The sequence below is a fragment of the Strongylocentrotus purpuratus genome, unplaced genomic scaffold (genome assembly GCF_000002235.5).
Source record: "Strongylocentrotus purpuratus isolate Spur 01 unplaced genomic scaffold, Spur_5.0 spur5_scaffold_12, whole genome shotgun sequence".
Lineage (NCBI taxonomy): Eukaryota > Metazoa > Echinodermata > Echinoidea > Camarodonta > Strongylocentrotidae > Strongylocentrotus > Strongylocentrotus purpuratus.
In genome coordinates, this window is record NW_022145597.1 from 29,338,606 (window position 1) to 29,364,292 (window position 25,687).

The 25,687-nt window shown below is 37.1% G+C and overlaps 2 protein-coding genes across 3 annotated transcripts in view; both read right to left on the reverse strand.

Moving 5' to 3' along the window:
- The window catches only part of LOC583024 (UDP-glucose:glycoprotein glucosyltransferase 1), a 30,832-nt gene extending 28,048 nt beyond the window's left edge, over positions 1-2,784 (reverse strand). For both annotated transcript variants that reach the window (XM_030982341.1, XM_030982340.1), the window contains exons 1-3: positions 2,706-2,784; positions 1,309-1,519; positions 549-679 (exon numbers count right to left, since the gene is read on the reverse strand). In XM_030982341.1, the coding sequence (XP_030838201.1) occupies positions 549-679; positions 1,309-1,516 (339 nt within the window). In that variant the 5' untranslated portion in view covers positions 1,517-1,519; positions 2,706-2,784. The remainder of the gene's footprint in view (positions 1-548; positions 680-1,308; positions 1,520-2,705) is intronic.
- A 3,396-nt stretch (positions 2,785-6,180) lies between these two features.
- LOC583046 (protein LZIC) lies at positions 6,181-17,767 on the reverse strand. Its single transcript, XM_030982342.1, has 7 exons — positions 17,098-17,767; positions 14,481-14,654; positions 13,226-13,361; positions 11,753-11,851; positions 10,250-10,345; positions 8,963-9,044; positions 6,181-6,641 (listed from the first exon to the last, which is right to left on the reverse strand). Exons 2-7 carry the CDS (start codon positions 14,579-14,581, stop codon positions 6,589-6,591), a joined length of 567 nt encoding a protein of 188 aa, XP_030838202.1. The 5' UTR covers positions 14,582-14,654; positions 17,098-17,767; the 3' UTR covers positions 6,181-6,588.
- Between the last annotated feature and the right edge of the window lie 7,920 nt (positions 17,768-25,687).

Consider the following 25,687-nt stretch of genomic DNA (forward strand, 5'->3'; position numbering starts at 1 on the left):
AACATTAGCAGGCCCCCAAAAAATGAAATCCTCTGAATATAATCAACATTTTGAAGTAAATACAGAAGTAAATACAGAATGAAAAAGTATCTATAATAATAAACATGAACATAAAATGACATTAAGGATGGAAAGGAAGAGAAGAGCCTTAAAAGGAGAAGCAAACGTTGTGACTCATTCTTAAAGGAAATATTGCTACACATGTATACAAGCATTTTATTAACAAAACAATGTTTCTTTTCGTAACATCATATTGTTTGCTTGCTTACAATCTTACAAGTTAAAAATTTGTTGATATATGACTGAGGGAAGCAAATCTGCAACAACAAAATGTCTCTATGATCTTTGGAAACTGTTCCAAAGAATGTCATCAGAGGGTTGGAACCTCCTGCAGGTTTTACTTGCATGTCACTGTTTTACTGTATATATAAAAATTGTACACCCTTTTGTTGTCTGCACCTTCACCTGCTGTCACAACACATCCCATCCAAGTATAGCTTGGAAAAGCTGCTTCAGGGATTACCTCATCAAGTATCAAGTTAGCTTACCTGGTGGTACATCTCAATTTTAGGAGCGTAGGCGTGAATCGAGAGAGCCCACTTCAACAGATCTTGCTCCATGACAGACAACTGACGAGAAGCCATTTTGAGAGTAAAATGATACAAGGCTTCATCATGACCTAACAAGGAATCATTTCAATAAAATCATCATAAATAAGAGGTTTGACAGTTATTTAACCCATTACCACAATTACCCAAACAAAGCCTAAGCCTGAGATATTTCAGGAAGAAACCCATTAAGTACACAAATAGAGTGAAAGTGCAACATCTCCAAAATGTTATCATAGAAAAGAAATAGAAGGAATAGGATAAAGCGCAGTGTAAACTTTTAAAGAAAAAATTCATCATTACATGAAATTGTCAAGAGTCAATGCCTCCATCGTCTTCCTGCAGGTCTTCAACATAATTTTCTTTTTTCACTGACCCAATTTCTGTTATTCCACACTTTTTTTTAGAAATCAAATAGATGTCGGTGAGGACTTCCTGCCACTCCATTCTCATTCTCACAAAATGGTTTTAAAAATGTAAATCAAACAATGTAGAAGCAAGCATTTTCTGGGAAACAGGGCAGCCTCTGACAAAACAGTCATAAATATAAGTTTACTGACTACCCATTGAAGCCAATGCAATGGAATTTACATACATTTTGATGGGATGTGGGCATAAAAGTTGCCTGGGAAACTTGTACTTATGACAGTTAAATAAAACAATACGCTAATATTGAAATAAACAGACATCAATAACTCACTGAAATCCTCCTTGTAAGCAGCTACGTGCTCCAGAAAATTCCAGAAGGCTGCATCACTCTTTTCTGCGATGAATTCACTGGCTTCCATGGTGACGGAATGCCTCGTCCATTTTGTCTCCAGGGTGGTAGTAATAGGCCTGGACTTTGATGCAGCGAACGAGCAATGGACTGACCACAGGAATAAGAGGAACTTTAATAAGCTATCCATCTCCTGTAGAAAGAAAAAAAAAAGAGTGAAACAGAGTGTCAGAGAGAGAGAGAGAGAGAGAGGGGTGATTATGCAAAAGTATGCCCTAAGCCTAGGGTGACTACAAAATTTTAAAACTTTTGAGATATTTGCCTACATTGTTATGAAAGTTTCTGTCCAAGAATCATGTTTGATTAGAAAAATTAGTGTACAAGTGAGCAGTTGCACAGTTGACTGTACTACTCAAATTATGTGGTTTGCAAGTGGCACAATTCCGATCGGTGTATATTTTGTAACCTTTATCTTTGTTCAGCTTTTTTCAGGAGGGAGGGGGGGGGGGGGGGGTCAAGGAATTGGCTGAAGTCTGTAGTACTATCATCATCCATCACACAGAATTCAGGAATTTTCACTCCAGGGGAAGTGGATTTTGGTAGGCAGGGATAACTCATCGGACGATCAGTTCCGTACTGTACCAAACTTACATTGCAATGCTTTGCATGTTCAGATCGAGAAAGTGAACAAGCCGGATAACATAACAATTTCTCCAAGCTTTTAAAAGTGTGTTCTGTTAATAATTGCTATGCATGAATTGCAATGCCGTACAATCATGCCATAGCTCATCCCCAAAACTTCATGATTGTCATTCTATTTGTATTGTTGGATCAAATTCAAAACAAACACACAAATCAATGGATGAACAATTGAATCTGCAACAGCATCAGCAAATATTTCAATGCTCATCATAGTTTCATTCCATCAATCACATTGGTATTTTTCCCTTTAGCAATCCCTTATCATGAAGTGATATTACCCTTACAAAAATTTGAATGAACCTAATATGTGGGTCATAAATGTAGCGACAGTTTCCCTGCAACACCCGGGTCTCCGCCAGGCCCGGCCCGCTACGGCACCGGCGCGGTGCAGGGCCCGTTTCAGACATACCGGTAAGCAATGCCAATGCAATGCAGCGATGATTGGCCAATCAATATCATGCACGTAGGATCTCTCCCTTACTTACACGTGTAATGCAGGTAAGACTTGAACAAGATCGAGCAGACTAAAATGTATGTACTGATAATCCGGTTTTTCTTACATTTTTCTTGAATAAATTACAGATATTCAGCGCTACAGATTAACATACATTACTCTCAACGGTTAACGATAAATTCCAGGATTGAAAAAAGCTTGATGTGACTAAATTAGTACTTACAAGATCAATATCAAACACTCAGCTAGCTTCGAACATCGGATCACAGCTGATTGAGTTTACTGTCAAGTATCAACCGTTGATGGCGTACTAATATTACTCGTTCTCTGAATCGACAGTGGCGTAGCGTGTCTAATCATTGGGGGGGGGGGGGGGGGGGGGGGGAGGGCTGGCAACGGTCTAAATCGAAAAAAATTAAATGTGAATTTATTAATTAGAGGAGTGGCTGTTGGAGATGGTCCAGATGTGTTCATCCCTTCCTTTTCCCCTTATCCCTTTCCCTTTCTCAATTTTTGTTTCTATTTTTTTTAACCCCTCGGTTAGTGAGGCCCGCATATGCTTCCCAGCCCCCCCCCCAACCTTCCCCGTATGTATGCCAATGGCTTCTAGCAACCTCTTTCAAAGGATTTTGAGGTGGGGTTTCTCTATTTTGAGGTTATTGACAATTAAAAGGGAATTAAATTATTATTATCCCCAGCCAAGTAATAAATAAATATATGAATAAAAATAAAATAAATAAACAAATGCAATTACAAATATAATAACAAAATTAATCAATAAATCAATCTGGGATCTGCCCTTGGTTACAACTATAACAATTGTTCCCTTTATTAATTTGTCCTTAATAATAACCTCTCACATTCACATCATGCCACCAAACTGTACACACGATATCCATGAAACATTCAATAATATTAGGCAGTAAGTGGTGACTTTTAATTTGAAAACTGATTACAAAATAGTTGATAATGAAACAAAATAACTTACACAGTATTCAGACTTGTATCAAAATATATTCTCAATGATCAATCAATATATAATTATACTTCCCAAAAGTTGGTTAAATAATTATAGCAAATAATTATTTCCTCATCTGCATCAAGCTCTATGGATGCAGTTACTACATGTATAGTCCATAGCACATAAAAAAATCAGTTTAATATACTACCGATCATCATATTTTGCCGAAAATAAAGAAGGAGCTTGGCTCGTGGCAACATAATAAGAAAAAATATCCATGAAATATAAATGAATTGTAGGCCTACCACACATATACCGGTAATTACCGGTAGGAGAAATGTTTAAAAGTTCAAGTGAAACTGTGAAAATCAGCAAATAATCACTTTGCAACATTTCTTTGGAATTATTTGGAAATAGTGAACTAGTATAGGTAGCTTTAATAATAGCGAAATGTGTTGGCACGAAAAGATACGTCTGGAACTCAAAATAGATATTTAAAATAATAATTTTATTACTCGGAGGTAGAACCACATTATTCAGATATGGATCTGGTACAGATATGTACTACATGTGTATCTTGATTGTGATTCATGTTACCTAAACTTTAATTCAGGTAGGTATGTAAAAAAAAGAAGAGCTTTGGATTAAAAAACATTTAATGCTTTCCGGACGTGTCTTTTCATGCCATTTCATTTCAATAAACTACCCGAGTTACAAATATCTCTTGAGAACTGGGACTCGTTTCACAAAGCCTTTTTTCAATGACAAATGACAAAAATCAGTGACAAATCTGCTGATAACCAATCAGAAGCAAGGATTTCACTAGCTTATGACAAACACTGTCATTGGTCACTGATGACAAGGTTTGTGAAATGGGGCCCATGGAGATTTGAATGTTTGAATATCAAGGGGTAATATTCTAGAATAAGAGGAATGATGACAAATAAACCCCCCCCCCCCCCCCACCACCAACAACAAAGAGTTTCTACAAACATTTCAAAGGTATACAAAATGGAAGATCTGTGTATAATTTACAAATACCATGTACTTATTACAAAGAAAGTACTGCAATTCATGACTTTGTATGAACAAAAAGATTAAAATTACCATGTTCCCTTTTTATAATTAAAAAAAAACTACATACCACAAACATATGGGTACGTTATGTTATAATAATAGTATACTTATATAGTGCATTTCATGAATATCTTCCTATGAGAAGGAGAAGAGGGAAGAATAAGAAAAATAATATCAAAAGTGAGATAGTCTCAGCAAACTTCCTTCAGTTAACATTGGAAATTGTTTAAATAAAAGAAGAGTGTCAAATTATATCAACAACAACAAATCCAGTGAAACCTGTATATATTGACCACTCAAAGGAGACAAGAAAAGTGGTCTACCGGTATATAGGCAGGCGGTAACAATGTTACTGAGTCACTTTAACAGGGCTCATATGTGACAATTTGTAACAAAAAATACCAAACATACAAATGAAAAAATGAAGAAAGAATGAGAAATTAATGAAATTGCTGAAAACTACATATGAAATAGAATGTACTACAACATGAATAGGCTGAGATAAACAAACCAAACGTTTCATAAAAGAGATGGGTGAAAGTAGAAGAAATGAAAAGAATCTCTGAAAAAATATATTCAACAATTTCTAAATCTACGTAAGACTGAGTGAACAAAACAGAGAATTCCTTCCATGTTTTGGGAGCGTTAATGATGGTTGGTCTTCAGTAATGACATATATGCATATGCTTTGCTAGCAGTAGAGTTTTTTTTTATTTCAAACGCGAGATGTATGGAACAATCATCTACATGTCTTAATTGAGAATTTTTTTTTTTTTTTATCCAATTCATAGTTTTCTATACTGTCACATCTACATGTACATGTCTTAATTGAGAATTTTTTTTTAAATCCAATTCATAGTTTTCTGTATTGTCTGAGACTGAGATAAGGAAACTAAAAATAATTGTAAAGAATTGAAACCTTATGTAATTAATAAATACAATGTGAACATGTTATAAATGGTACTAAGAAGAAGTACCGGTACATTTTGAAGAACAAATAACAAGACATACCTTACACTCTATATCTAAACCCCTCAAAAAAATTCTCTAATTCAAGATTTAGGGTTGATATCCCTCTTGTTAGTATTGTCATACTTTGACATTGATATCATAGAATTGCCTGTTTATTCTCCTTTAAATTGATGCCCCATTTGTAATGATTATGTAATCATGAAATTTGCAGTGCATCTGAATATTGGGCCAATTCAAAAGTGAAAAGGTGCAAAATGTGCACTTTTATTGTCTATTAGTGAATTCTTCATTTATTATGAGGATAGATTGCATTTTAAAGGAATGACAATATTTTGCAGTATTTCACCTTTGACTTGACCCCTTATTTAGATGCACTGCATTTTCCACGATTACATAATTATTACAAAATGGGGCATCAATCTAAAGGGGAATAAACAGGCAATTCTATGACATCAATTTCAAATATGCTCATATTTATATATATGTATATCGGTAGTAATAAGAGAGATATCAACTCTCAAACTTGAATTGCAGTACTTTTTTGAGGAATTTATATAACTTTAAATTGCACTACGCTTATGAGATCGTACACTGTTTTTAAACTTTATGTAGATCACTTATGCAGAAATCTGTTTACATTCCATAAATAAACCACATGTATATTATTATATTAGTCAATATCCTTCACTCTCCTTCTAATAACATCAGACTATTACACCAAACCTTTTATAACTAAAAAGAAATGCTTGAACATTTCTAATTACAGTGCATACAAATTAGAAGGCCTGTTCCCCATTCACATTTTCACAATACACGTACATACACATATCGTGAAATGTACATTTACAATATGCATTCCTACCGTTATATCAATATTAATGACACCAAGCAAAAACTAGCGTAAAGCTGGTCCTCCTAGGCCATATCTGAGTATGAAGCCTTTTGCTCTTGTTTGCAAATGGAAATGCTGATTTTGTACTGAGTAAACGTGCGTTAAGATGCCACATACAAGTACTAGCATTCTGCTGCAAATCTCTCGGTTGAAATCCCTCTATTTTTGTTTTTCTAGAATGACTTGATGTTTAAGGTCTTGGAATCATTTTGTTGTGTCTTGGACTTGTGATCCAGCTACCTCCAAGATGTCTCCACCTGTCATATAGTAAGAATGAATAGAAAAGTACTACTATTACATGTACATGTAAAATGAATAGAATAGTATTACTATTGCATGCAAAATTATTATGATATATGAAAGAAAAGTTATTATATACCTCATTTTTTGAGGTCGAAATTGTAGTCATGATTTTAGCCATTCCCGTTAAGAAACATAAAATGCCAAAACCAGTCAATAGTCTTTTAAAAAACGCCCTAGGTCACTTTTCAAAAGACTATTGACTGGTAGGCGGATATGAGTACTTGATCCACTTTGGTTTACTAGTTAATTAACTTAGTTTATGCAGAGCGCGACTACATACATTTTGTGTGCGATTAATTTGGTTGCTACATGGTTGGTAAGTCGCACATGTATTCTATGACCCTTTTCGATATATTATAGTATTAATGACTGCTTTGAGAGAAATAGTTCTTTTATTACGCTCAAGGGAAGGTTAGAATTGTGCTATTCCCCGAGGCTTGCCGAGGGGAATAGCCCAATTGTAACCTTCCCGAGAGCGTATGAAAACAACTATTTCTCGAATATTAAAGCAGTCATTAATACTTTTATATGCCGAAAAAAAATAGACTAAAAAATAAAAAATAAAAAATAATTTATATTTATGTCGAAGACGGGATTCGAACTCTTGCGTACAACAAGAGGTATATCGAAAACCAACGCTTAGACCACTCGGCTATCGCGCGCCGTTAACATGCTTGGCAGTTTTCTCCAATATATACATTAAAATGGATTGAAAACGGCTCCGCGTGAGGGATGCTTCGCAAAAGCTCCATGAAACGGACCCTTCTTTTACTTTTGCAATGCATATTGGCACGAACTTAGATCAAGATCTATCGGCAGATGTTGTTTTTTTGTTTTTGAGAGTTTATTTTCGTCTTCATGTCAACAATGCAAGATAAAATTGTCGGTAAGATCGATCGAGATTCAATTGTATTGAAATTGCCGACCAATTTTTCGCACACGTATGGTATCCTCCATCGCTCAAACCATTTTTTAACATGTAAACCTATGGGGTAACCATGGAGACTGACCTATTTTTTTAATAACCATGGTTATTAAAAATATTGAAATGTTTTAAGCATGGTTACCAGGAATTTTACAGGAACAGTTGAAGTTTATGAATGCAATTCGACCAATCAGATGGCTGGATTTCTTAAGTGAGGTATATAAAAAAAGTTATAATGACTGCTTTAATATTCCAGACATAGTTGTTTTAATAGGATCTCGGGGAGGTTATAAAAACAATTATATACCTCATTTTAAGATTCTTTACTAATCCTGTCTTCTGATTGGTTGAAAATGCAGTCATGTTCTTAACCATGCCCGCTAATTGAAATTCATAGTCATTTTTCCCGGCTCTACCGGTTTATATCCATTTTTCATAGCACTTTTTCCATGGCTGTGAAACGTGACGTCATTTTGCTGCGATCCCCATTTTGGTTTACGTGTTACCGTATAAGTTTCTTTTGTGCGATGACCGATGCGCAATACCGTTAACGGTGTTTGAGTGCAATTCGATTTTGGTCGCTGCATTCAGGCGACGAATCTACCAATCCACGCAGCGCAGACGACCGATCGCCATTTTGTGTATTTTGGTATTCCCTGTTCTACTGGAGCACAGCTTGTTGGATTTCATACTGTACACAAGTTATTGTTGGTGTTAATATTCATGACTTCAAAGAGATGGAAACCTAAATGGGTGAGTCAACATTTTCCTTTTTTTCGGTATATAAAATATATATTGACTGCTTTTAATATTCGAGGCATAGTTGTTTCTATAGGGTCTCGGGAAACTCACAACCTGCTATGACCCCGCGGCGCAAGCGCCTTGGGGTCATAGCAGGTTGTGAGTTTCCCTTGACCCTATAGAAACCACTATGCCTCTCAAAGCAGTCAATATATCCTTACTATGTCTCTCATAGCAGTCATCATTACTATAATATTAAATATTTATTTCAAAATCGTAAGTGTAAAAAATGTCCACTTTCTTTTTCATGCTGAGTGCATGTATAATAATTTTATTTAAGCGATACTGAACCGATTATTGTGCTGTCCTAGCATACTGTTCATTGCAGAGCCATCAAATGGTCAACTTGCTAACAATGCATAACCCAATACCTAGTTTCGACTTCGCAGAGGACTCGCTGCAAGAACCAACAGCACAGCTAGGAAAATAGTGAGTTACAGGACCATACTGCAACAGCTGACCTGAGATGGCGGTAGAGGGGAATTTGCAGTAGTGCTTCTAGCTAGTACAGTATGGCTTTAACTTAAGAGATGTCCCTATAAGACTTACCTACATCACCAGTTACTTTCTCAAAGTCACTCAGTGCCTGATTAGAGTTGCTCATTAAAAATTCATTTTCAGAAGGGGTAAGCTGGAAAATATGAAATTAAGAATAAAATCAATGTATATAAATGCATTTACATGATAGTCTAAGATAAAAAACCACTCACATTTTTTTTCAGTGACTCAGTTTTGAATTCATTTATTTCTGCATCTCCATCCAAAAACATGTTTATAATATGACAAAGTATAATGTAAAGGCAATATTACATGGTACAAGAAAATATACAAAGAAGAAAATATTCATGTAAATGAGGTGGGATGAAGAAAAAAAATCGGTATAACTTAAAAACATGGTCCCATTAACATGAAAACAAACATTCATCATCAGGACAGAAATAAAATTACAAAAGTGAATACAAATTTTTCTATTTCTCTCTCTCCATCTCTCTCTCTTCTCCCTCCTTGCATAACAACATCCCTATGATGATTCATCTTTTAATGTACTGACTTCAACTACATGTATGTTATGCTTTTAAATTGTTAAGATTAATGTACATTTTTGTAAACGCAAATGCGATTTTACTGCTCTTTTATTGTGAATCATATGATATAAAATTCAGCTTTTGGGCTGCTATGTACATCGTTTTTTATAAACCATTTTCAATTCAAACAATTCATAATTTTTTTCAAATTTTGAAGACAAAATTAGCAATACAATAAATACTCTTAAAATTTATGTTTGAAAGAGTTGAACATTATAGCGTTCTTGATGTGTTGTGGTACAGTGTATATCATTCCATGAAAGGGTTTTGTCAGTCAGTTTGTAAGTGAGTCATAGAGAAGTGATCTAAAGACAAATGCATTATTCTTCTCTCATAGTGATCTCTTTATTACAATGAAACCTGTATATAAATACTGCTTAAGGGAAACATGAAATGAGGTCTTTCTATACAGGTGGTCACTAAAGCCCCAGGGGGGGGGGGGGCGTACTCACATATAAGGACATACAGGGGTGTGCCGCTCTAATGGGTCACTTTTTCACAAAAAATCCCTAAACATGGGTCCCAATTTGACCATTAAAAATGGTGTCGTTTTTCTAAAACTTCCAAAAATTTCAGGTGTTTGCCATACCAAGACCCGAAAAACATCCAAAAAATTGTGAAAAATTTGTCTTTTTTTGATAAAAATGACCCCTAATAATGGGTAGGGTTTTCGAGGCTTGAGCGGCACGACCCCGTCCAAATTAAATCTTAGTATCCCGGGAAGAGTTTGACGATAGAGATGAAAACTTACCGTTTCTCCAAGTTTCCTCAGAGCTGTGAGGATTTCTACTCCTTGCTGTCTATACACAAGAGTCGAAGCTTTACCAATCTTTACATCACGTTGAAGCTGAATTTGAAATGAATCATACAGTGGATAAATCAATGAATGAATATAATGATATACATATTTTGCCTGTATTCATGTACTTCCTGCTTAATTTTTTTCTTCAAGTAAACTTCATATTTATATTTTCTAATCAAGTATAAAGTTTCGATACTAATCTTATTTACCCAGGGTAGCCTCATTAGTATTAATACTGCTCTCCCTGAGGGCCCTGCAATCATATCATTACCCTGGCTTTAGCCGAGCTACCATGAAAAGACACTCAAGCATTCTAGGAATTTCTTCCTACCTGTTTGTACCGATTTACCTCACCTGGGTGGAGTGTGGCAAATGTAGGTTAAAGGTATGACCCAGTTTTGGAAACGCCCCCCTCTCAGAAAATGAAATGGAAGCTCTTATTACCAATCATGTGAAAGAATATGTTTCGACTAACACGTGATGATACAAATTTTGACGGGAAACCGCCTACTAATTGATATATTTGGTAAATTATCATATCTATCCCGCCTGGATAGATATCGCATAGTCACATATACATCTTTCTGTGTACAGTGCTTGTAACTTTATCAAGACTGGGCTAAATTTCTCATCATTTTGACGATTCCAGAACCTTGCAGGACACACCAATACTTATATGGTAGATGATCAACCTTTTCTGATTGATTCCACAACATTTCTATCACAATGCAATCGCATGACCAGAACTGGTCTATACCTTTACTTTCCTTATTGACATTAGTGCCGCTCTCTGTAAGTTTCCATGGTTAGCAAGTATTCACAATTGAAAGTTTTAAGTAACACCCCTTGGTAGCCATTGTGAAAAAGCATCTTCTGTCCAATGTTTTTAACATTAGAAATTAGAAAATTCAGCATGTTGGAACAATTGGGAGAGTTGACTGCCACTATATTCAGGCCTGACTATATTACATTGACATTACTGATTAGGCCAATGTGAAATTTCCTAGTGTTTAATGATTTCAATTGTATTTTAAAGTCTTAACTTTGTTATTTCTCTGTCCGTTTTTTAATCAATCTTCCACCAATCAGCTTCTCAAATCTTTCTGGTTTCCTACAGAGGAAATGTGCTCCTAATGCCTCAGTCACACCTTTGCGTATTTGGCTTGTGTTTTGCTGCGTATTTTTGGCAAGCCGTTCTAACATTTATTCCTATATCTTGATATCAAGAAAATATTTTCTGTTGTAAAGCAATGGTAAATCTTGATATCAAGAATTTGATATCTTGGTATCAAGAATTCATTTCTTGATATCTAGAATTCAATTCTTGATATCAAGATATAGGAATAAATGTTATAACGTCTTGCAATAAATACGCAGCAATATGCAAGCTAAATACGCACAGGTGTGACTGAGGCATTAGGTTGGATTTTGCTTTCAGGGTGGGTGACTTACATCGGCTAATCTCTGTCTGAGTTGACCTGGTTGCTTCTTGGCAAATAGTCTGATGACTTCTGGAGTCTTGAAAGCATCACTGATTGCTGCTTGGATGGCCTGAAACACAATGAAATTCATAATTATAATCCTTTCTTCTAGACAGCACCTCTCCAGGATTCTACACATATGACATCCTCTGGTGACAAGTGCTCCATCTCCTAAAATATACAGATATAATGGACTTTTCGCACGGCGACGCAAGTGCTGACTACGGGGTATTTCGCAACTCTGCATACGCGGAAGTTTCCGCGCTTGTGTGACGTCGGAAAAGTCGTACCGCCCATTTGCACATGTGAAAGTAAACAAGCGCTCCGAGTGGCTAATCACGCCACCCAGTACTAGCTCGACTCCCGACGCTAATTCGGCTAAATTCCGTCGTAGGTTGAGACTTTTTTCGCTCTGAGTGCGACCACCTGCTAAGATTAGCGTTGTAGAAGGCCCCGTCGCAGGTTGCAAAAACTGCCTAGTGACTGGAAGGCTGTGTAATATATCATTCTATGGACTACCGAAGAGAGTCATATTTTCCCAAGGGATTAAATTTCTATATTAGATAGCCATCATGATAGTCACATATAGGACCAATTCTCTTTTTCATTATTCATCTCATATCAAAAAGTGTAATGTTGAGACGCAATTTTCCATAGATATACTACATAGGTTCTAACTTAAAAGTGTCTGGTAAACTAGACCCAACAGCTTGGCGATAAGAGGGGTGCATTTAACAGATGTTACACACAACCTTCAGTCATAGAAATTTGTGGAACCTAACAACTCGACCCAATGCAAATACTTGATGGAAAGAAGTAATTCCCTTGTAATGTCTATTTTCTGCTCAAAAACTCAATCTAAAGGAAGGTATTCCTAATAATAAGAATAATTTATTTTATTAAAGAGAAGGTTGAGTACTGGTAAAAAAAAGAAAATTATTTCTCACAGAATCAAACGAAACTTACACTGAATGTTCAAGATTACAAATTAATGACATGTGCCAAACAATTTTGGAAGAAAATGTATACTGGCTGAGTAATGAGCATAGAAAGACAAGGAATCAAGGTAGTACCAACCCCGACACCATGCGTGTTGTCCCATACATAGCTTTCTGTGTATGTGCTTGTTACTTTACCAAGACTCGGTCAAATTTATTATGATTTTGATGACTCCAGAACCTTGCAGTGCACACCAATACTTACATGCTACATGATCAACTGTTTCTGATCCTTTCCACACCTTTTCTTTCACAATGCAATCGCATTACCAGTACTAAAGTTTATCTTTAAGCGCCTCTACCGAATACTGATCAGAGCACTGATACAACAAAAACAAAAAATGTTTTTTGGGAACAATAACACATATTATACATGTACATACATGTATAGCACTTAGCAGTAAACATAACATAGTATTATATACAAAGATACCTAAGTTACCTACCAGTTGTATTCCACTGAGTTGATCTACCAAACTCATGTTCCCCTTCATTATTTTCTCCAAGGAGTTGTTGAACTCTTCAAGTTGTTCCATTGTATCTCTTTTGGTTTCTTCGTACTCATCATCATCCAGGTCCTCCCTACAGACAGACAAGAAGTAATTTCACAAGAAATATGTTTTTTCAAAATTGAATTGAACATTATTTGTCTCCAATCACAGTAAAAATCACATCATACATTGTTGTAAAAAATTGGCAAAGAAAATTACATTGTACATATAATATATATACTGAGTGAGTCAAAAAAAACTTTACACCTAGAAAATTGCTAATTATTTAAAAAATCATTAATGAACATTAAACTGTTACCGTATATGTCTTATGAAAGAGTGTTTTATCCCAAATCATTTGGTACCATTTTTGTGTGGTATGTGTTCACGTTTGGATGAACAGGAGACATTATTTGCGAGAGTGCAAAAATCGAATTGCGCCAAAGTTGCCTATGTAATGTTTGAATAAAACAATTGGGATTTGGGTATTAATTCGGTCTTTGCATATCCAAATAACACCCCTAACAAAATTAATCATGTCACACATATCAAATATCAACGAACATTTGTGCGTGTGTGTGTGTGGGTGTGTGTGACTTTGCCCTTCGCAAAAAACATATGCAATGCATTTTATTTGATACATTCAATCCATTCTCTCACTCCGCTAATCCCAACATAATACATACTGAAGGCATCACTTTGGCGCAAGTTGATTTTTGCACTCTCGCAAACAATGCCACCTGTTCATCCAAGCGTGAACACATACCACACAAAAATGGTACCAAATGAGTTGGGATAAAACACTCTTTCATAAGATGTATGATAATTTACTGTTCACAGATGATTCTTAAAATAATTAGCCATTTTCTAGGTGTAAACTTTTTTTTGACTCACACGGTATATACATTGCAAAAAAACAAAACAAAGAAGACAACTGTCATAAGTACAAGTTTAACACACATTTTAATGGGATGCCGATGAGCTTGTACTTATGACAGTTTTGTATATATCCATCACGCAAGACGCAAGGTGCTCAAATAGTACCCCCGGCTCTGCTAGGCTACCGTGTTTGGTTCTCATAGCAAAAGTTCAAGGAATTATCAACCCATTTTGTTTTGTTACTCTACAGTTTGTATGAATCTAAATTGTTTTTTTAATGTAAATGTAAAATAAATAAACTTCAACTTCAACTTTAGCTGAGATTTTTTACCTTACTTCTTCCAGATCACAAAGTTGGTTTACCAGCCTATCCAACTGTTCCTGCAAATTCTGCTTCAACACCTCCGTCTCTGAACGCCCTCTGGAGGCCATTTTCCTGCCAAATGGTGATCGATATGCTGCCCTCTTTAATACAATGTCAACAATTCTTCTGAATCCAATCTTCCTGGGAGAGCAAATGAGAGAAAACATATTAGATCTATTATTATTACAGTCACACCTGCTTTAGCAAACACCTGTATAGAAAGAATATTTTTTTCATTTCCAAATTGAAACGTATGATGTACTAAAGGATGATGATCTTAATACAAATACATAAACTAGACCACTTTTCTAGTCTCCCTTGGCCTAGCTTTTTCGTTAAAGACTTTTAGCATCACCTCTGTCTGGGGGTGGGGGGGGGGGGTGGAGGAGGGAGCATGCAAACTTAAGCCTGGATATCTTCTCCCAGTACAATAAACCTCAAAAGGCTTTGGTATTAATATTGAATATAACAAAGGTTAACAAACATGGTTAGGAGTGGATCTACATAAAGGAATAAAGGATAACATATATGAAGGACTAGTAGATGTAGATCTTGATCATCAATATTAGAGACTTTTTAAAGCTGCTCATGCACAGAGGCGGCACCAATATATTTAAAATCTGGTAGTAGGGTGTCTGATCGCGCACCACGTTTTGTGTGCTAAAACCCTTCCCATTGACATTACACACATCCCTATAGAGTCAAAATAGATCAAGTTTTTTAAAATAAATTTAGATTCAAACCTCAATCTGTTGTGATCCCGAAGGTGATACTCAATAAATGAGGTGTCATATGAAAGGGCAGATTAATTCCCATATTTCCAAAGGGGTCATTTCAAATTTCTAAAAAATCTTAGTCAAAAGAGCGATTTAAATGTGTTTCCATGGCAACTCGGGAGATTTCCAACTTTTGAAAATCGACCCCCCCCCCCCCCAAGGGATAATTAGTTAAAGTCGTAAGGAATACGTTGATGTTCTTTTTTTCCGCTAGCCCCAAGGGATCACGTAGAATTTAAGTTTGAAAATACCCTTTCCCCACTTTTTGCATAGATCTATAGCCTAATTAATGCATTAGAATGCAGCTGTTGAGCAAAAAATGATAACTCGGCGTGAACCACTTTTTTGTCCATTCTGACCAAAATGCTATGAATATTGCAGAGTTTTTGAGGGGCTGTATCTTTTGATAGAAACATCGGTGAGTCTTGAAATTTGAAATGTATTATTCTGATTACATTTTTTATTCAAATATCCAACAAAAATGGTGAAAAACGATCCCAAATCGAAAATTGAAAAATTGTTCAGACACCCTACTGTAGTGGTAGTAAAGATGACTTGGGTAATTATGTAGAGGTGTTGTGGACGAGTGGATATGTCAATGGACTGTGGATCACAAGGTCCGCGGTTCAAGTCCCACCGCGGCACTAATGTCCTTTGGCAAGACATTGATCTACATTTGCCACTCTCCACCCAGGTGTTAAATGGGTACCCGGTAGGATGCGAAAGCTAATGTGCTTAGATTAGCAAGTGTGCGCTTGTAAAAATGATGCCTGGCTGGAATGCTCCCCAGGGAGTGGAGAATGTGCATACATTGTGTGCGGGTAAGCCTGAATCCGATGACCGGGGTGATAATATATATTTCTGTAAAGCGCTTTGAGGGCCTTCGGACCTGAAAAGCACTATATAAAAACTAGCTATTATTATTATTATTATCGCCCAATTTCCTTGCTTTCGTCGTTTTCAAAAATCTTAGAAAAGCTTTTATATAGACCCTAGGTCTACTTGTACCTTTAAATTCATATCTAAATTTATTAATTATTATCGTCATCGCATCGCAATATGGTTTCCAACGTAAACACTCCACCTCATGCATTGGATCTAGGGTCTAGGGTCTACTCATGTTCATCAATAGATTGCCTGTGCTATTGATAATATGTCCCATACTATTTGTATTTTCCTAGACTTCTCCAAGTCCAAGGCCTTCGACACAGATAACCATGACATTCTCTTATATTAACTATCCCATTATGGGAACAAAGGGAAGGCCTTGGAGTGCGCAAGGTACAGTACATACAAATACGTGTGTGGGAATATACATGGGCTGGACTTTTTGTGTTAGGCCTACTGAAATAGTGCTCAGAATTCTAGTTATAATTCATCTACTAAATGACCATAACAGACAAGAAATAAGTCAAAGGTAAACTAAGGACAAGAATCAGTGCTTATCAATATAACTAGACCGAAAACTTCAGTCTCTCAAATCGTCGGTTGTTCCACTGAGACTACGTCTGGCTCCACTAGACCTCCGATTATAGACAACAAATGTCAGTTTTACTAAAGAAATGACCCAAATCAGATGGTTATTGCTGTCTACAATAACAGACATTTTGCCTGAAATATCTTCAGAAAAGCCATCTAAATTTGTCACAAATTAGCAACGAATACACCAAATTAAGCGCTGCAATGACGCACAAAACAGCGTAAAATTCAACCTTTCGTCCACCAAATGAAATACGAACACTTGCATATGGTAGGGTATTCTACAATTGAGCATAGATTTCTCGGAGCTAAAGAGCGGCTGTTCGTACCTTTGACAAGTTGCCAGCGGGTTGGAGCAGGGGAATCTTAACGTAGGTTTCCGCTGCTCCAAATGCTCTGCTCCGCTCCAGTGATATCCTGAGCTGGCAAAGTGCAGAAAACTATTGTTGGTGTTCGCGTTTAGATGGCGCTCTTCAATCTGGTCATTAGGGACGTTTAGATTTGCACGTCGACATACCGTACCCTGCCCGGTTTCCGCCCGATGGGCAGTTTTTCTCAGATAACTTCTCTGAAAATGAATTATACAGGCGCTAATGTATACCAATTTGTTGCCGAAATTCTAGCAAATCTAGCTATGCCATTCTTACGCCCGAAATCATAAGCGATTGTCCGTAGCGCGCCGTCTGCGTGAGGCATTTTCCTTGCCTAATTCCGCCTAGACCCGCCCTAATTCCGCCCGATGGTGGGCGCGCATCAAAAGTATAGAAAAAGGAAACATCTCGGGTACACGTTAGGCCAAATCAAATTGCTTCCCAGTAGAATTCGATCTACATGTTATTTTGATAATTGATATTTCTTTCTTTATTTCTTCCCTTGCCTCTGTAGGCCTAATGCAAGTGCACTGTTATTTATCAGTTTCTGATCTGGAAAAACAATTTTTTACTGCCTTTGGAAAATCCTGCGACTTGTCTATGATGTTTTAATAATGTGTTCAGTCAAATCTTCAGTGTTCTATCGGAGAGGGGAAGAAAAAAAAATCCACAATAACAACATTTTGTCCAAAAAAAACTACCACTATTAAAGTAAACACTTTGGAAAGAGAGTAATGGCACTTCATTTTTTAAATTTTTTTTTTAAACTGCAAATTATTCTCGACATCTCTCAAATCTTGATTAAAAAATAAATTAGCGTATATTTTTAGGATATTGGTTGGAAAAGCATAGCATTTTCGTCATAGGAATTATCATCATCGCCGACATCGTTTTAATCATCATCATTACAATTTTAGGGTAGGCCTATGTGACGCAAATGTGGTTTATTCCTGTTTGATTATTTGTTCAAGACTTCAAGTTGTTGTGTTTTTTGTTTTCTAGTTGTTCTAAATTATGCAGTATTTTATGCATTCAATAATAATAGTTCAACTTGAAAGATAAAACTTTCCGAAATGATCTTGAAAACGAAGTCGTCGATTCACTTCCATGGGGGGGGGGGGGGGGGGGGGTAGTGAGCACATTTTTTTTTTTGATCCTCAAAAAAAATTCAATTTGCACCCCCCCCCCAAAAAAAAGGTAAAAATCACGTGATTTTACATGATTTTTTTCTCAAGGGGGGGGGGGCCGGGCCCCCCGGGATCCGCCACTGCCCCCACCCCCCCCCCCCCACATTTTCTACATAATGCTACATGTTAGATTCATCCATTCATCTATTTATTTATTCAATATTCATTCATTTTATTGCCGAGAGATATTTATGTTATGGATAGAGATGAAAAATGTTCACCTTTTATTCGCCATAAAACTTTCGCAAAACTAACAACGTAAGAATCACCTTAGCAATTTGAAAGGCCTGACAGGCGTATGCCCTTAATGTATTATTTATACTACTCTTTCGATAGCCATTCATATAGGTTTATTTCACATGAAACAACAGACTGGGATTTTAGTTTCTACCCCTATATTTATTTTATTCACAGTCAACTGAGGGAAATTTATGGCAGCGAAAATGTCATGATTCATGTTGGTCATGTTGGAAAATTAGATAACACACAAACAATTAAAAAAAAATTGAAAAATAATTATAGCCTAAAGCATAGAAGTATTAAGAAAGAAGGATATAAAATTGAAGAGGGAGACTAAAAGAAAAATGGGGAAAAGGAGGGGTGTAATCGAAGAAACATCCTGTATCGTATTATAAACAAGCACTCTTTTCGCTACAAAGCCACGACGCTGGATTAAAAGGCGACACAACATGAATACAAACTTTTTGCAAATCTATACCAACCCTGGCAACTTTTTTAAAAGCCGGACCTATTTTTTGTCATTGGGATCACTGTCGGAGAACCGAACTTCAAGCATTTCTTAATATCAATCATATCTAATTTTGTCACAAAATTTAACTTCATGACTAGTAGGCCTACATTAAATTACAAATCAATAGACCACATCGTTACCCGAAATTGTCGGTTGCTCGAACGAACGGCCAAACATCATTGCAACATTCTTCGGGGGGAGGGGGGGGGGGCTTCAATCCCGGCCTCCCACCTTATTCGCCTATCATAATAAGGAAAATTACACCCCAGAAAACTACTCCCAAGGATAATTACCCAAATGACAATTACCCCTCGACGACTCAAACTACGCCCAGAAAATTACCCCCGATGACGATTACCCCCATCTCTGAAACTTAACCCCTATATAGGACATTGACCCCCCCCCCCCCCCGGGACAACCAAGAACAATACCCCCTGTTCATTAAAGGGGAAGTCAACCCCGATAATAAGTTGGGTAATTTTTAGGGGGAGATCATTTTCAGGGTGGGGGGGGGGGTAAAATTATTATCTATCCCAACATCGTATAAACGATGTTCACACAGGGAAAATTTTCTATAAACATGTTTAAAACTGTTGAGTTAAACACGTTTATACTAATCATCTCTAGATACGATGAATTTTAGCTGTGTGTGAAAAGGCTGCATGTTATTGCAATGACGACCTTCGTCATTGCCTTGTTTTCGTTCACATTCTGCCCCATAAATATTCTTCTTATCTTCGTCAGAAAATCGCATTCGTTTTGCACGTAGTGCTTGTTATTCCTAGTTAGGTGCTTTTCTCATGTCCATTTCCTTTCAAATTTCGTATGGTCAAGGGTGAGTTTATGTTACCCCTGGGGGCAATATGTCTTTCTACACAGCCATTCTCAATGTTTTCAAAGTAGTAGGCGTCATGATTCTCAGTATCATTATATGGCTGTATTCCTCTTTTGTTATGTACATAACAAAAGAGGAATACACCCTTGACCATTTTATTATTGTTTTGGTTTCGGCCAGGAATACAGTCTGGTCAAATGGCCTAATCCATCAAAGTTATGAGTCATGTTTCGGGCTATACTGTAGAACTGGTAGGATTTCCCTGAATTCAAGTTCGGGGGGAACATGAAAGGAAGTGGACCTGTTGACCAATAGGAATTTAATATTGTATGACCCTTCCCACTTTCTCAAACTGTTGCCCACTGGCGTACCTATGGGGGGCAGGGGGCAGAGTGCCCCCCCCCCCCCTGACGGGCTCCAGGGGGGGGAAAGAAAAAGGGGAAAGAAAAGAAAAGAAAGGAAAGGAAAGAAAAAGAAAAAAGGAAAAGGGAAGAAAAAAGGAAAGAAAGAGAAAAAAGGAAAAAAAGGAAAGAAAAAAGGAAGAAGAAGAGAAAAGAAAGAAAAAGGGAAAAGAAAAGGAAACGAATAAAAATGGGGAAATTTTTAAAAAAAAGACCATGGTCGTACGCACCAGGGGGGGGGGGCAGTTGACCCCAGATATTTTGAAAACGTACAGTTCTTTTCCTGAAAATGTAGTGTAGGCCTATACCAAATCCTTCAATTCTACTTTTGAAAATGCAAAAGTACCCTCTTGACCAGTTCGGTCGCTCGAACTCCCTTCACTCCTTTTGCTTTTGAGATTCTTCGAAAACTTTTTAACGCATCTTTCCCCCTCCCCCACCAGAAAAATATTCCGCATACGGCCCTGAAAAATTAAAACAAATGAAAATAGGAAAATATAAGTGATATAACAAATTCGAAACTCTTCGCTGGCGCGAACTGCTTGCTAGCCTATTTTGTATTAAATGTTTTCACTTGCTCGTCCCCCTGAAAAAAGAAAAGGATTAGTATTGCCTAGAATACAATTGTGCCTGCCCCGACCTGCAACCATGGCAACAATAACACACAATACAGTGCGTCCCAGAAAAAGCGAAACCGGGAAGTATCGATGTTTTATCATAACTTAATCACAACCATAATGAATGAATGATACATATTTGGAAAGCTTAGAGTCTCCTCTTTCAGTTGATGCTACTCCGATGATGCATATTTCACGCATGAGTGATTAAAAGCAATATGAAGGAAGGAAACCAAAAAGACATTTGGCGGGCGGTATCTGAATTTCGAAGAAAAATTCACATTTCTAGAAAGTTGAGTTTCTGCCCTTTCATATGACACCTCAATCAGGAAAAATGAGCGAGGAATAACAAAGTTCTGTTTGTTTAAAGTAGCCCTTACATGTTCATAATTTTAACAAACGAATTCGTTTTCACTGGGTGCTTGCCGTAGCAAAAAGCAGATTTGACAAAAGACTTAACTCCGTTTCGTTGACAATCAGCCATGCATGAAGACTCTCGTCTACGGCTGATTGTCAATGAAACGGAGTTAAGTCTTTTGTTAATTTCGTTTATTGATACGGCAGGCAGCCAGTGAAAACGAATTCGTTTAATAAAGTTATGGAAATGCAAGCACTACTTTAAACAAACAGAACTTTGTCATTCCTCGCTCATTTTTCCTGATTGAGGTGTCATATAAAAGGGCAGAAACTCAACTTTCTAGAAATGTGAATTTTTTCTCGAAATCTAGATACCGCCCGCCAAATGTCTTTCATATGGCTCCGTTTAGTCTCATTTCACAACGCCCCCTATCGTCAGAGCATGGTCAGATTCAGCAGCCTAACATGTTAGCCTATGGACGTTTTTTTTTTTAAATCGTTAAAAATTCATTTTTTGTTTAAACGAAAAGCACATCCACCCCGACGTACGTTATCACTAGCTCTTTCATTGGAGCCCTCATGTCTAATTGACTTTTGAAAGTTCACCCACCGTAATTTTTCAAAATAGGTTGCAAGCTCGTCATTGCCTATAAAACACATTTGAAACAAGTCTAACTTTGGACTCAGTTTACCAAGCGATTTGAAGATTATAGGTCGAGCACACGAAACATAAAAAGCATGAATTATCATAGATCACTTCTGCCTATTTCGTTTTGTCCATTTCATCCAACCCCCCACCGTAATTTTTCCATTTAGTAAAAGCAAACATTTTGACGAGTTTAGCAAAAACATGAATATTCATGAACGGTCAGACAATACGGCCTTTTAGTACGTAACGTATAGTGAATGGGAATGTGCGATGATCCGTGTAGGAGGTAGAGGTCAGTGGTTTGTGCTGGCAATGTTCACGCGAGCGAAAATGAGACAATCGGAGCAATATGTTGGTTTCCTTCCTTCAAATTGCTTTTAATCACTCATGCGTGAAATATGCATCATCTGAGTAGCATCACATGAAAGAGGAGACTCTAAGCTTTCCAAATATGTATCATTCATTAATTATAGTTGTGATTAAGTTATGATAGAACATCGATACTTCTCGGTTTCGTTTTTTTCTGGGACGCACTGTATAATTATGTAAATGTTGCTAAAAGAGACTAATTTATTTTTCTAGCTCGCTACACTCGCTCGCAAATAAAATGAATAGACATTGCTTTGGAAACAATTGTGCCCACCCTTGACCTGCAACAATATCATTAAAAATGGAAGAGTTTTTTCGCCCTCTCGCCAAAAAGGAATTGAATCGCGTTAAACGCGATTGCGTCCATCCTGACCTGCCCCAATAAAAACAAGTTTATTTATTAATTTCTATTAAAAGAGAATTTTTTTGTTTTGCTTGCTCGCTATGCTCGCTCGCCAAAATGGATTTGCCACCGCTAACGTGTCCGCCCCAACCTGCAACAACCAGTTAATAATTATGTACCAAACGTTATTCAAAGAAGTTTTGGTGTGCTCGTGCTCGCCAAAATGGAATTAACATCACCTTAGACATGGTTGTGTAAGCCCTGCCCTGCAAAACAAAACAAAAAAACACAAAAAAATCTGAATTTATGAACCAATTATCATTACAAAAATTTTGCTCGCTCGCCAAAATAGAAATAACACCGCTTTTAATAATCACGTCCCTGACATGGAACAATGAACCCAAGTTTAAATACCATATTTTCCCTATAAAAGAGAAGTGATTTTTTTTTTCGCTCGCTACGCTCGCTAGCTCGTGGAATTATGTGCCCACCACTAACCTGCTACAATATCATTAAAAAGAGAAATGTAGGGGGTTGCCTGCCCGCCAAAATGGGATTGACATTGCCTTAAACATGATTGTGCCCGCCCCCTACCTGCAACAATGAAACAAATTTTATATAGCAATTCATTGAGAGAAAGATGTATTTTCGCTCGCTAGCTAAAATGGGTATAAAATCACCCTAAACACAATATTGTTCCCGCGCACTGCATGGGACAGTTGAACCAAGTTTAAGTGGCAATTATTAAAAAAGAAGTGATTTTTTTCTTGCTCGCTACACTCGTTTGCAAATAAATGAAATTAACGTCGCTAACAAGTGAATGTTCCCACCCCCAACTTGCAACAATACCAGTTTATATACCAAACGTTACTTAAAGATTTTTTTTTTGCTCGCTCGCCAGAAGTGAAAATTAGCATCGCCTTTTTTGTTTGTTTCGGTCGCTTGCCCCCCCCCCCCCCCCCCCTGACGGAGTACCCCAGGTACGCCACTGCTGTTGTCCAATAACATTTTAGGAAAGTCCTACACTGGTCCATGTATTGTAAATGTGGTATAAGTGCGTGTAAGGAGGAGAGCTCCTCAGAAGAATGATCGGCGAAGAATAATCGACGGAGAAGAGTTGACAAGAATAATTGTTAGAGTCGGGTTGAGAATCGAAATGTAGAACTCAGACTTTTAGAAGAATTGAGAAGAACCAGGGGCGTACGCAGGGGGGTGTTTTGGGGGTTCAAAACCCCCCTTTGGTATTTTAATGTATGTAAACCCCCCTAAAAAAACCTAAACCCCCCCCCCCTTTGTTTTTTTTTGTTTTTTTTTTTGTTTTTTTCTATTTAAAAAAAAATAAATAAATAAATAAAAAAAAAATTATACCCACGGCTAACCTAAATCCTAAATAAGGTGACCTTACCCCCCCCCCCCATACGAAAAAAAATGTCAAATTTTGAAATTTTGAGACCAAAAAAAAAAAGAAATATATACTTCCTATCGACCATTATTTAAAAGTCTATACTTACCTCAACATAAGACGTGAGAATGTGTGGTGGTCTATGTGAGTAAAGCCAGTCAATCCTTTGATAATTATTATTACCTGAACCCTGGCATAATAATTTAAAAGTGGTTTCCCCTGCCACTATGCCACGGGTTACATATCAATAGTCATATCTATCAATAATTCTATAAATTCAAATTATGAAGTCATTGACAGTTCCATATTATCTTTTGGATATATAGGCTTGTGCAATGCTGGATTAAGAACAATGACTAAACTTCTAGACAAGGAAACATATTTCAGTAAATACATAGGACTGCTACAAAGCTACTGAACCGCAGTGCAGTGCACAGCGCAAGTTGAGCAATGCAGATGACGTATCATGACGACGACGTCATATAATCATGTTTATTCATGTTCATACGCTACCATAGAGATATATACTTAGTATATTAGTTCAACTCCGCTTCTGCATCCGTCTAGCCATGGGGAGATTTTGGAGGGTCAAAAGTGCACACTGCTTCCACTTTTCATGTATTAGCCTATGAAGACGACAAATTTTTAGTGCACCAGCGAAATGGGGATTTTGGACTGCGCGTAGCGCGCAAAATATTTAAATTAAAATTTGAATATTCATGACTCTTTTCCACTTATTAGCATATTATCGCAATGAAAAAAAGACAATGCGCATGCGTTACTATATCGACATAATCCTTAATTGGGCTAGCCTTTGGACAAGGCCTCGCGCGCTGCTTGTCTGCCGAGCAGGGTCTGAAAATAGACTAACGCAGTGTGGCTTTACAGCAGTGATCGCTGGACCGAGCCGCTTCAGCGGCTTGGCCTTTGCTAAATTGCGGAGCTCATCATTATGTGCATATGCATGAGGGTCTTACATATACAGCAGCTAGTGATGATCGTGGCCAATCCTAATTGTTTTAACCGCGCGGTGTTTAAAATGGCTTCGTCCATGAAATTGTGGGGGAATCGGTATTCAAATGTACTAAAAAAAATAAAAAAATATCTAGTTCAATTTCGAATAAAATATGAATTTATCAAAAACAATATTCTACTTACTGACTAGGGTATTTATTATTTTGCTACTTTAGTAGATTTATAGTAAAATTTTGTTCCCTTGTTTTTCATTTTAACCTACGCATAGTGGTTCGCACGATCAGCTGGTCGGAATTGTTATTGTACAACACTCGAATCTGTGTACGTGTGAAAACGATGCGTTCATGGAGCTTTGAATTTGCAGGGCTAGCTGCTGAGCTAGCTGCATGCAAGTGAATTAAAATAATGAAAAGGACATCAAATTCTGGTAATTCTGCTTAGGTCTATAATGTAATAGATGTGCAAAAAAGGGTAGATATCTTCTATGCAGTACATTCTGCATGGTTCCTGTGCAAGAGTTTTCCTAGCTATTTCTTATACTGAATATATCATTTTATTGTGTGTGACAAGTTTGGTTCACATGAAACGATAACTTCAATGGACAGTGCAGTGCGGTGTGAGTAGTACACGCCGGCCGGCCCCCGAACTCTGGGCAGCTTCGG

Coding starts and splice junctions, on each gene's coding strand:
- LOC583046 (XM_030982342.1), bottom strand. CDS start 14,581: ATGGCCTCCAGAGGGCGTTCAGAGACGGAGGTGTTGAAGCAGAATTTG. Junction 10,346..11,752: donor TCAGACAGAGATTAGCCGAT/GTAAGTCACCCA, acceptor TTTCAAATTCAG/CTTCAACGTGATGTAAAGAT. Junction 9,045..10,249: donor TGAGGAAACTTGGAGAAACG/GTAAGTTTTCAT, acceptor CATATTTTCCAG/CTTACCCCTTCTGAAAATGA.